Source organism: Pleuronectes platessa, chromosome 5 (genome assembly GCF_947347685.1).
Source record: "Pleuronectes platessa chromosome 5, fPlePla1.1, whole genome shotgun sequence".
Lineage (NCBI taxonomy): Eukaryota > Metazoa > Chordata > Actinopteri > Pleuronectiformes > Pleuronectidae > Pleuronectes > Pleuronectes platessa.
Window position 1 is genome coordinate 1,666,901 of NC_070630.1, and position 13,250 is coordinate 1,680,150.

The 13,250-nt window shown below is 49.1% G+C and overlaps 1 protein-coding gene across 1 annotated transcript; it reads right to left on the bottom strand.

Moving 5' to 3' along the window:
- Positions 1-1,638: 1,638 nt before the first annotated feature.
- On the bottom strand, positions 1,639-12,978 carry gdpd4a (glycerophosphodiester phosphodiesterase domain containing 4a; the record flags this gene model as incomplete). Its single annotated transcript, XM_053422465.1, is given in 16 exon segments — positions 1,639-1,753; positions 1,949-2,028; positions 2,829-2,911; positions 3,156-3,303; positions 7,258-7,415; positions 7,574-7,792; positions 7,934-8,084; positions 9,053-9,135; positions 9,306-9,451; positions 11,217-11,310; positions 11,411-11,509; positions 11,607-11,666; positions 11,914-12,007; positions 12,184-12,287; positions 12,633-12,738; positions 12,839-12,978. Coding segments are annotated over 16 exon segments (1,860 nt in total), but the record flags the coding sequence as incomplete, so codon positions are not given.
- Between the last annotated feature and the right edge of the window lie 272 nt (positions 12,979-13,250).

Sequence of the window (13,250 nt, forward strand, 5' to 3'; positions counted from 1 at the left end):
TCAGTTCAGATCAGTTCAGTTCAGCTCAGTTCAGTTCAGCTCAGATCAGTTCAGTTCAGTTCAGTTCAGATCAGTTCAGCTCAGATCAGCTCAGTTCAGATCAGTTCAGCTCAGCTCAGTTCAGTTCAGCTCAGATCAGTTCAGTTCAGCTCAGCTCAACTCATGTCTGACTCTACTTATTTAATTTTTCTTGTTCACTTTGATTTGTGAACATCACCATTTTACTTTCTCTTGTATTTAAAGGCCTCGATCAGAGGAGGTCCTACTCTGACGGTGGTGGAAAGTAATAATATAGATTTTGTCAATGTTTTTCTTATTAGTTGAATTTAAAGCACTTTGTGCAGGTAGTAAAGATAATAGAGTACTTGTACATTTCTGTCTACTTATTTGTACTTTAACTGAAGTAAAGATTACTTCCTCCACCACTGTTTGCAATTTAGTAAAGATATGAATGAAACTAAACCACATGCTTTGTGGATCAGTTTCATTGATGTTTAATTTGATCAATAAATACTTAAGAGATGAAACCAAGTTTTAACACTCACTCCCTCATCTTTCCATCTTTCCTCTCCCTCCCTCTCCCTCTCTCTCTCTCTCTCTCTCCCTCCCTCCCTCCCTCTTTCTCTCTCTCCCTCCATCACTCCTCTGTGATGGTGGGCAGGTGAGGTGTGATGGGCGAGCTGGGCGTGCTCCGGGTCTCAGGCCTGATGTTGACGCTGGAGATCGACCACACGTCACTCAGCTCTGCAGAGGGAGGCAGAGAGCAGTGCTTTAGACCTTATAGCTCCACCTGTCAAGGAGCATTGTGGGTAAAACAGGGGCCACATTCAAAGTAACAGGAAACACGTGAAGAGTGAGGAGAAGATTCTAAAAGATGCTGAATTTGCTTCATGCAGTGAGACGCGTTCTTACAGCTCTTTTAATCCAGAGCTCAGATGAAACCCTGTGACCTGGTGTCAACATCTGTCCTGAGGGACTCGATCACAGCCTTCAGCACATGTGTTCACACCTTTGTATTAAAATGTCTCCTGTGACAACTTGGGATCAGATCTCATTCCCCAGCTCGATGTGCAAATGAACACGTGCATCACTCGTGTCTCCGTAGAGGAAATCTTTTTTATTAATACACATAATTAGGTTTTTACCTAGTGTGAGTTTCCAGATGTGTCTGATGTCACAGTGTTGGTGTGTTTCAGTGTAAGTGAGCAGCGGTGCAGACACAGAGAGGAGTCAGTGCAGGAACTGGTTCTTTACAATCATTGTGTAGCCGATCAGAAGCATCAGCTGAGAGGTTCCTGTGGGAGACACTTGTGTTCAGGCAGCACAGAGGACGTGGACACATGCGTCTCACACGTCCTCTGGATGTGGTCTGAGTGATCGGCTCTCACCAAACATCTGGTTGTGTTCACACCTGAACTCAGCACTGAACATGTGTGACTGCATCACTCAGGACAGATGTTTACACCAGGTTCCGGGTTCATACTGGGTTCATACTGGGTTCACACTGGGTTCATACTGGGTTCATACTGGGTTCACACTGGGTTCATACTGGGTTCACACAGGGTTCATACTGGGTTCATACTGGGTTCACACTGGGTTCATACTGGGTTCATACTGGGCTCCTGAGGGGCTGACATGCGGGGCTGACATGCAGGGGGTCAGGGGTTGAAGACCAGGGGGAGGGAGACCAGGGCCCCGGCTGGAGGCTCCGAGTGGAGGGGGCTCCAGCGAACACAGATGACCTCAGAAGAGTCTGATACAAACAACACACAGACACACACAGACACACACAGACACACACAGCAGGAAATCATTGCATGCAAAGGCCAGAGATCCTGACGTCATTATGGACAAGCATCAGATTCTATTGTGTTTCATTTACACACAATGACACAAGACAGACACACAAGCTCAACAAAGAGTGAAGAGAAGAAGAATTCTCTCATACCAGTCCTGAACTTGCTGTACGGTCCGTTCTCTTGAGTCTGACGACTGCCAGACCAGAAGGTCAGGCCCCTCTCTCTCCACCTGGGACACACACACACAGACACACACACACACACAAACACACACACACACACACACACACACACACACACACACACAAAGAGACACGCACATGAGATCAGATCAGAGGAGCAAAGAATAACCAGGTGTGTTTCTGTGTTTTTCATGATAGGCTTTGTACCTGCTTTGATGTGTCGACATGTGTGTGTGTGTGTGTGTGTGTGTGTGTGTGTGTGTGTGTGTGTGTGTGTGTGTGTGTGTATAAAAGGGATCATAAAAGGGCTGGTGTGTATCTGTGGAAGCTGAAGGTTCTGATCTGACTCACTCACACTGTTTTCATATCCTCAGTTTAATGATTCCTGGATCTGAAACTGAATTGAATTGGTTCTTTCTCAGGTCTCCACAAATTTAACTTACTGACGAACCTCGATGAAAACATAACTTCTTTTGTGTTTCTCATATAGATAAATAGATAGATCTACTTTATTGATCCCAGTTTGGGAAATTATTGTATCACAACAGAAGGATGGTTTCAAACCAAGAGCTGTGAAGTGAAAATACACAGAAATATTGGAACTGATACAAACTACATAAAGTACAAGGTTAAAAAATAAATCAACTTTCATTCAATTTGCATCGGCAGATCAGAAACACATCTGGTGACGACAGAGACATCTCAGATCAAATATTAATAATAAGAGAATGACTCAGACCAGCGTCACCACCCGACTCCAGACGTCACGATCAGCAGGGGGAGCTAATTATGAGAAGGTGTGTGTGTCTGTGTGTGTGTCTGTGTGTGTCTGTGTGTGTCTACGCACCAGTGGAATATGAAAATGGCGATGATGAGGAAGGCAGACACGGCGTCAGTCAGAATCCACATCAGACTGTATTCTTCAGGAGTCTGGATGGAGAAAAAGATGTAATTTCATTTACTGAAACAAAAGCTTCTCACATTCTTTGATCATAAAGCACCTGGAGCACCCCCCCCCCCCCCCCCCCAGCGTCTATCAAAGATCCTGGAGCATGTGTGTTTGTGTTTCCACCGCTTTTCTCCGAGAGGGTTTCAATCTCTGTTTTCACAATCAGCAAATAAAAACAACTCAACCCAGAGATGAGTGAAACTATAATTAAACTATTGTTCTCACCATGAGGAAGAGCGGCTTGTTGATGGTGGACAGGAGGCTCATGGAGTTGGTGGTGACGGACCGAGCTCCGGCGCACCAGGCCAGCGTGTAGAGCCACGGCTGACTGATCACGTACAGGTTGGTGCTGATGTTCACCGACTGGTATTTACTGCAGAGGGAGAGAGGGCGTCAAGTTCCCCCCCCGGCTCAACAGGAGCGAGGTGATAGAGTGAATAAATTAACAGTTGTTTAATTTAGTTTAAACCTGTCCTCTCACTCCCTGTCCTCTCACTCCCTGTCCTCTCACTCCCTGTCCTCTCACTACCTGTCATCTCACTCCCTGTCCTCTCACTCCCTGTCCTCTCACTCCCTGTCCTCTCACTCCCTGTCCTCTCACTCCCTGTCCTCTAACTCCCTGTCCTCTCACTCCCTGTCCTCTCACTCCCTGTCCTCTCACTCCCTGTCCTCTCACCCTCTGTCCTCTAACTCCCTGTCCTCTCACTCCCTGTCCTCTCACTCCCTGTCCTCTCACTCCCTTTCCTCTCACTCCCTGTCCTCTCACCCTCTGTCCTCTAACTCCCTGTCCTCTCACTCCCTGTCCTCTCAACCTCTGTCCTCTCACTTCCTGTCCTCTTACTCCCTGTCCTCTCACTCCCTGTCCTCTCACTACCTGTCCTCTCACCCTCTGTCCTCTCACTTACTGTCCTCTCACTCCCTGTCCTCTAACTCCCTGTCCTCTCACTCCCTGTCCTCTCACTCCCTGTCCTCTCACTTCCTGTCCTCTAACTCCCTGTCCTCTCACTCCCTGTCCTCTCACTCCCTGTACTCTCACTCCCTGTCCTCTCACTCCCTGTCCTCTCACTCCCTGTCCTCTAACTTCCTGTCATCTCACTCCCTGTCCTCTCACTCCCTGTCCTCTCACTACCTGTCATCTCAATCCCTGTCCTCTCACTCCCTGTCCTCTCACTACCTGTCATCTCACTCCCTGTCCTCTCACTCCCTGTCCTCTCACTCCCTGTCCTCTCACTCCCTGTCCTCTCACTCCCTGTCCTCTAACTCCCTGTCCTCTCACTCCCTGTCCTCTCACTCCCTGTCCTCTCACTCCCTGTCCTCTCACCCTCTGTCCTCTAACTCCCTGTCCTCTCACTCCCTGTCCTCTCACTCCCTGTCCTCTCACTCCCTTTCCTCTCACTCCCTGTCCTCTCACCCTCTGTCCTCTAACTCCCTGTCCTCTCACTCCCTGTCCTCTCACCCTCTGTCCTCTCACTTACTGTCCTCTCACTCCCTGTCCTCTAACTCCCTGTCCTCTCACTCCCTGTCCTCTCACTCCCTGTCCTCTCACTTCCTGTCCTCTAACTCCCTGTCCTCTCACTCCCTGTCCTCTCACTCCCTGTACTCTCACTCCCTGTCATCTCACTCCCTGTCCTCTCACCCTCTGTCCTCTAACTCCCTGTCCTCTCACTCCCTGTCCTCTAACTCCCTGTCCTCTAACTCCCTGTCCTCTCACTCCCTGTCCTCTCACTCCCTGTCCTCTCACTTCCTGTCCTCTAACTCCCTGTCCTCTCACTCCCTGTCCTCTCACTTCCCTGTCCTCTCACCCTCTGTCCTCTAACTCCCTGTCCTCTCACTCCCTTTCCTCTCACTCCCTGTCCTCTCACTTCCTGTCCTCTAACTCCCTGTCCTCTCACTCCCTGTCCTCTCACTCCCTGTCCTCTCACTTCCTGTCCTCTAACTCGCTTTCCTCTCACTCCCTGTCCTCTCACTCCCTGTCCTCTCACTTCCTGTCCTCTAACTCCCTGTCCTCTAACTCCCTGTCCTCTCACTCCCTGTCCTCTCACTCCCTGTCCTCTCACTTCCTGTCCTCTAACTCCCTGTCCTCTCACTCCCTGTCCTCTCACTCCCTGTCCTCTCACTCCCTGTCCTCTCACTTCCTGTCCTCTAACTCCCTGTCCTCTAACTCCCTGTCCTCTCACTCCCTGTCCTCTCACTCCCTTTCCTCTCACTCCCTGTCCTCTCACTCCCTGTCCTCTCACTCCCTGTCCTCTCACTCCCTGTCCTCTCACTCCCTTTCCTCTAACTCCCTGTCCTCTCACTCCCTGTCCTCTCACTCCCTGTCCTCTCACTCCCTGTCCTCTCACTCCCTGTCCTCTCACTCCCTTTCCTCTCACTCCCTGTCCTCTCACTCCCTGTCCTCTCACTCCCTGTCCTCTCACTCCCTGTCCTCTCACTCCCTGTCCTCTCACTCCCTGTCCTCTCACTCCCTGTCCTCTCACCCTCTGTCCTCTCACTCCCTGTCCTCTCACTCCCTGTCCTCTCACTCCCTTTCCTCTCACTCCCTGTCCTCTCACCCTCTGTCCTCTAACTCCCTGTCCTCTCACTCCCTGTCCTCTCACCCTCTGTCCTCTCACTCCCTGTCCTCTCACTCCCTGTCCTCTCACTCCCTTTCCTCTCACTCCCTGTCCTCTCACCCTCTGTCCTCTAACTCCCTGTCCTCTCACTCCCTGTCCTCTCACCCTCTGTCCTCTCACTTCCTGTCCTCTCACTTCCTGTCCTCTCACTCCCTGTCCTCTCACTCCCTGTCCTCTCACTACCTGTCCTCTCACCCTCTGTCCTCTCACTTACTGTCCTCTCACTCCCTGTCCTCTAACTCCCTGTCCTCTCACTCCCTGTCCTCTCACTCCCTGTCCTCTCACTTCCTGTCCTCTAACTCCCTGTCCTCTCACTCCCTGTCCTCTCACTCCCTGTCCTCTAACTTCCTGTCATCTCACTCCCTGTCCTCTCACTCCCTGTCCTCTCACTACCTGTCATCTCAATCCCTGTCCTCTCACTCCCTGTCCTCTCACTACCTGTCATCTCACTCCCTGTCCTCTCACTCCCTGTCCTCTCACTCCCTGTCCTCTCACTCCCTGTCCTCTAACTCCCTGTCCTCTCACTCCCTGTCCTCTCACTCCCTGTCCTCTCACTCCCTGTCCTCTCACCCTCTGTCCTCTAACTCCCTGTCCTCTCACTCCCTGTCCTCTCACTCCCTTTCCTCTCACTCCCTGTCCTCTCACCCTCTGTCCTCTAACTCCCTGTCCTCTCACTCCCTGTCCTCTCACCCTCTGTCCTCTCACTTACTGTCCTCTCACTCCCTGTCCTCTAACTCCCTGTCCTCTCACTCCCTGTCCTCTCACTCCCTGTCCTCTCACTTCCTGTCCTCTAACTCCCTGTCCTCTCACTCCCTGTACTCTCACTCCCTGTCATCTCACTCCCTGTCCTCTCACCCTCTGTCCTCTAACTCCCTGTCCTCTCACTCCCTGTCCTCTAACTCCCTGTCCTCTAACTCCCTGTCCTCTCACTCCCTGTCCTCTCACTCCCTGTCCTCTCACTTCCTGTCCTCTAACTCCCTGTCCTCTCACTCCCTGTCCTCTCACTTCCCTGTCCTCTCACCCTCTGTCCTCTAACTCCCTGTCCTCTCACTCCCTTTCCTCTCACTCCCTGTCCTCTCACTTCCTGTCCTCTAACTCCCTGTCCTCTCACTCCCTGTCCTCTCACTCCCTGTCCTCTCACTTCCTGTCCTCTAACTCGCTTTCCTCTCACTCCCTGTCCTCTCACTCCCTGTCCTCTCACTTCCTGTCCTCTAACTCCCTGTCCTCTAACTCCCTTTCCTCTCACTCCCTGTCCTCTCACTCCCTGTCCTCTCACCCTCTGTCCTCTAACTCCCTGTCCTCTCACTCCCTTTCCTCTCACTCCCTGTCCTCTCACTCCCTGTCCTCTCACTCCCTTTCCTCTAACTCCCTGTCCTCTCACTCCCTGTCCTCTCACTCCCTGTCCTCTCACTCCCTGTCCTCTCACTCCCTGTCCTCTCACCCTCTGTCCTCTCACTTCCTGTCCTCTAACTCCCTGTCCTCTCACTCCCTGTCCTCTCACCCTCTGTCCTCTCACTTCCTGTCCTCTCACTCCCTGTCCTCTCACTCCCTGTCCTCTCACTCCCTGTCCTCTCACTCCCTGTCCTCTCACTTCCTGTCCTCTCACTTCCTGTCCTCTCACTTCCCTGTCCTCTCACTTCCTGTCCTCTCACTTCCGGTCCTCCTTTATGTGTTTGTGTGTGTTTGTGTGTGTGTGTGTGTGTGTGTGTGTGTACCTGATCTGTTGTTGAGACATGGTGCTGTAGTGTAGGTTCAGTCTGCTGATGTGTCCGTCTGTCAGTTCCTGGATAGAAGCTTTTTCTCCAGATGTTTGCTGCAGCTGTGGATCCAGAGTGTGAACCATCTCCCTGTCCTCAGAAGGCAGCCACAGCACCTACACACACACACACACACACACACACAGACACACACACACACATTTTAATTATGTTGTCAGCACACATGAACAATATGAAAACTAACAAACAAATATATTGTATAATACAAATCTTTGTCTTTGGATTTAATATATTAAATTGTCTGCTCCGTTACCTGTGAGGAGTTGATGTGGGCCTGCACCACCTGCAGCGTGGTGTTGATGTATGAATCCCTGCAGGGATGACCGTACGGTGGCCTACGCAGGTCAAACATTACAAGCCGGCCAGTACGAGCTGCTACCTCCAGGAACTGGGCCAGTGAGGGAACAGACTGGTTCTGGGCCTGCGAGCGGTCCACCTCCGACAGGGACCACGCCGTACCAAATGGATCCCTCTGCACAGAAAACAAATCCACCAGGGTTCTTTCAAATTATTACAACAAACATATGAAAACTGCAAATGTATTTCCATTTCAAGTCGTCAGGCGCCAGTTTCTCTTGTTCCCTCAGATTGTGTTTGTTTGTGTTCGTCTCACCGATAAGAACCAGCGGCCGGCGTTCAGCTGCTGCAGCTCGGCCCAGGTGAACATGGAGGCATCGAGGTGCGTTCGATTTGGGAAAACCTCAGCTACGTCAGTGGTTCTCCTCAGGGTGGAGTCGTGCATGAGGAAGGGGACACCGTCATAACTGCAGAGAGGAAACAGGGTGTAGGACAGGGAGGGTTACAGAGTGATGTAACTCATATCTTTACACTTTGTACAACCTAAGTGTCATGTCAATTAATAAACTATAATAAAAAAATATATGTACTGAAATTGTGTTAATCTTTTTTATTTTTATTTGGGGTTTTCCTCAAACATAGCCCATTGGACAGACACACATATACAAACACACACACAAGCATGCACGAACACACAAACACACACAGTTTGCATTGGGGTCACCAGCAGCATTAGATAAGCTAATCTGCTAATGCTAATCCTTCTGTTTCCAACATGGTAACTCACCAGCCGTGAGCTGGGGGGGGCTAACGGCTAACTGGATTAGCATGGCACTAATCACCTTAATGGTGAGGAAAGCACACGAGCATCTGATCTGTATAATTAGCTGCGAGGAACAGACTCACTTCACATTTTAGCAACGTGTTGAACGCTGCTAATGATTTGACCTTTTCACTCCAAGCTAATCAGGACTTGACCCAACTGTGAATGTGCATTTTAATAATTTGATCCATTAGTCACGAATCGAGGGAGGTTCACCGCTGCAGGTCTGATTTTAATAAGAGTTTAAACTCCTGGGTTGGATCCATGTGGCTTCAAGGGACAGGAACTATAACCCAAAGACCCAACAGTCAATTTAAAATCAATTAAGCTACATTAAATCACCCACACACATAAATATCAGTCCTCCAAACATGCCTGATTTTATTAATCAAGATCGATGAATCACTCACTGAGAAATCAACGAAATCAAATACATGGTCCAACACACACACACACGCACACACACACACACACACACACACACACACACACACACACACACACACACACACACACACACACACACACACACACACACACACACACACACACACACACACACACACACACACACACACACACACACACACACACAGTGAGAGGAGCTGGTACCTGATGGTCACGTCGGTCTCCAGTCCTTCTCCTCCAGCTTCCACTGCCTTCTCGAACGACATCACAGTATTTTCTGGAGCGAGCTACACAAAAAAAATAAGAGGACAAACAATCCCAGTCTGATGAATAACAAAGCACATGTATTATATGTACAGACAACATTCATACACGCTGATTAAATATGATCATAACCAACAGAAAAGATGGCCGACAGTAGAAGGAGGAGGGAAAACAGAACTCAGCTCAGTCTCACCATCGGAGCTCCTCTGTGTCCGATGAGTTTTGGAGCTGGTCCCAGTGTGCCGGCCTCTTTAATGCAGGGCGAGTACATTCCCAGAGGAACCAGGTACAGACAGAACAGCACAGACAGGTACAGACCCAGGACGGCCACCTGACGCCCTGGGGAAAACAACAACACAAAGACGCTGGTCTTAAACTTCACTGACTTTAAATGCTCACAAAAGCTTATGATGGAAGTGGAGGATTCGTGACAGTCTGGTTATTGAGGCATTAGAATAAAGTATAACACAACACAGTGTCTTTATTTGTACCAGTTCAACACAGATCTTTAGTTTTCTTATTCCAGTCACTAGTTTATCTGCAGTAGACCTACAACCCACCATCTAATCCCAAAACCTACAGGTTGGAGCTTCTCTCTGAACCTAGAGTTACAGGAAGGTCCGAGTGTCGATACCGGAACTTAATGGGTTTAATAAGCAGTAAATCTTTCCTGATAGGATCAACATGCTGGTCTGGGGCTGAACTGTGGCCATATGGGAAACAGGCAAATCCACTGGAGACAAACCAAACTACCACTTCTACTGTTTTCACCAGAATCACTGGTTTTATCTCGTGTGTTTTTTTTAGGAAGCTTGTGTTGTAAAGAATAAGAAGCCTCGTGTCTGAGGCTCAGTTATTGGAATAAATACATAAATGTTCTCTCTGATTCAATAGGTTGAAAGCAAGAGAGTTGTGCTAGATGGACGACGTGTCACCACTTCCTCTCGCCCTCTTGCACTGATGATGTCATGTGGAGTCAGAGTCTGTGCAGTAAAGATCTCTAAGAAATCTGAGGGACATGGATGTCTTCTAGTTTCTGTTTCCATTTTGACCAATCACGTTTGAGCAGCCTTTTGGTTGTCCACAGGTTAACATCCATGTGGAGAGAAAATCAGATGCAGCGAGTGTCCCATCCACTAACATGGAGGAGGTGGAGTTGATAAGCTCTACTCCCATCACACATCTAAATACCAGTAAGTGCAATGGAGTGCAATGGATCAAATTCAAACCACAAAACATGCAGGCCAGCGCTTATCTTATTACAGAAGAACAGCTTTATTCCATCCTATGCTTCTCTCTCTCTCTCTCTCTCTCTCTCTCTCTCTCTCTCTCTCTCTCTCTCTCTCTCTCTCTCCCCCCCCCCCCCCCCCCCGCCTGCCAGGAAAGACCCTCGACATGACTCAGCGTTACCCACTGCTTCACCATGGCAACCAGGGACAGTACCCATGGAGACGCAGAGGTCAGAGCCAATCAGTGGAGAGGACAGGGCGGACAGACACAATGACAAGAAAGACGGAGTGAGCAGAAGATGAGTAAAGAGAGAAAGAAAGAAAAGAGGTCAGAATGATCCAGAGAGCAAAGAAAGAGCAGAGTGATGAAGAGAGGAAGAGGAGACAGGAAGCAGCAGAGAGACGAAGACAAGGGCGAGAAACATCGATTTTCTGTTAAGAGGAAGTGCAGAGGAAGTGCAGAGGAAGTGCAGAGGAAGTGCAGAGGAAGTGCAGAGGGAGAGGGAGGATGACAGGAGCCTGACACGGTGTCACGCTGCTGAGGGGTGGGTTTGATTTCTGAACAGCTGTATTCCCGACAGGTGGAGCAGCTCAGTGCAGAAAACCTTCACTGTCTCCAAGAGATAAGACAATATGTGATTTTAACAAGGTCCTTCAGCCCTTTTCTCTCCTCCTCTTACTGCTGCATGTCAACTAGGGAGCTCCCCATAGTTCTCTAGAACATCCAGAACATGAATTATCATGATGGACAGTTGGATCAGATCAAAGTTTGTGACATTAAACATGGAGGTCATGGAGTCATTCTTTGGTTTACCCACATTTAAAAATCTGCGTAGACTTGTTCATTTGTGTGTAAAAGAGATCAAAGTCATCACCTTTCCTGTTCATGCGGAAGAAGTGTAACGCTATCGGCCACGAGAGAATCGCCATTAGAGAGACGGCAGCCACGTGGAGGAAAGGTGCCGTCACCTGATTGGTTAGAAAGAGCAGAATGAGGGGTTGGTTAAAATGAAATACAGCGTGGTGTAACTCTCTGCTGTGATTGGCTGGTTGCACGGGATCAGCGCACCTGCAGGGAGAGGAGCAGAGTCTTCCATTCTTTGCTCCAGAGGTCAGACAGGATGGCGGTGGCTGTGACGGTGAACGCCAACGTCACCACGATGCCCGTCTGAGGGGGGGGGGGGGGGGGCAAGTCATGAGAAAGTGGAACACACACAAACTAGTGTGTAGATGTCTTCAGTGTGTGTGTGTGTGTGTGTGTTCACCTTGTGGCTCCAGTGGAGGTAAAGTCTCTGACCCTCAGTGAGCAGACACACCGCCAACACCTGAACAAAGATGGACGTTCAAAACGTTTACAGGAGGATGCTTCACTTTCCTACAAGAAACTTTATTCACTCACTAATGAATCATGATCTGTCCAGAGTTTAACTCAGCATCATTAAATAAGTTCTAAGCACTTCCAGGGATTTTAACTGCCAACCCTTGATATGAAATGACACGACCTAACCTCTGTAACAAAGCTACAGCTTCTGTAATGTGATTATACTATTGATATGTTCTGTGTTTGTTTACCAGCAGTAGAGCGATGTATGTGAAGAGAGCAGCAGCAACAACCAGTAGGACCAGTGACCAGGGGAACCAGAAGCCCAGAGTCCCAAAGTTAAACCTGAGACAGAGGAAGAGCAGGCACCAGTTTAATACTGGGAATCTAATTTAATTCATTCATAGTTCACATGAGCAGTTTACAGTGTGTGTGTGTGTGTGTGTGTGTATGTGTGTGTATGTGTGTGTGTGTGTGTGTGTGTGTGTGTGTCTGTGTGTGTGTGTGTGTGAGAGACTCACCAGTCAAAGTCGTTGTAGTCGTTCTGAGCTTCACTCCAGAAATAGAGGAACACAAAACTCAGGAAGAAGGTGAGGATCAGGAGGCCAAAACTGCCACACTCCACCTGTAACACACAAACACACACTCACAGACACACATTTATGGTCACAGTTAGAATCGAAACAGCCAGTTGCTGATTCTACACAACCGACAGAAACAGCAGGACTCAGTCATTTTACACAGTGCGTATGGAAGCAGTATATTTTGGTATCAGCTGACAGAGGAAACACCGATATACTGGATGTGATCGATTTTCAGACAGAAGCAGTAGAGTCAGCAGAGAGAGGAAAACTGGTCAGGGAATCTAGACTCTGCACGATAAGCAAACTCAACACCCTCTGTAGTGTGTGTGTGTGTGTGTGTGTGTGTGTGTGTGTGTGTGTGTGTGTGTGTGTGTGTGTGTGTGTACCTTGCTGCAGCAGCACTCTCCTGGTTGCGCCCAGACTCTTTGGTAGCGTCTCCATTGGCAGCCGTAGAGGCCGGCGAGACAGGAGACAAACGGCTGGTGTTCATACCTGAAATATCATAACAATAAAAATGACTTACTGCTGACTGCCATAACTCATAGTGACAGCAACAGATCCAGTGACCCGAGGAGAAGGGGAAATGTTTTACCTTTGCAGCAGCTGCCGCCGCACCACCTTTAGCTTCCCCAGCTTCAGACTGGTCACGGGCATTCACCCCACCCACGGCCCGGCATCACCCAGAGAGAGAGGGGGAGAGAGAGAGAGAGAGAGAGAGAGAGAGAGAGAGAGAGAGAGAGAGAGAGAGAGAGAGAGAGAGAGAAATAGTGGGGTCACACCTACACGGAGAGGAGAACATTTCAATTAACAATGTAAATTTAAATGTTCTTTTTTAATGTTTTCATAGGAAAACTAGAGTCAGAAGTGTGTGTCTGTGTGTGTGTGTGAGTGTGTGTGTGTGTGTGTGTGAGTGTGTTGTGTGTCACAGTGTGTTCCTGGTTTATTCCTGTGAGCCGCTTAAACCGACACAGAAACTACAGATACTCACAGTGATCAATGTCTAT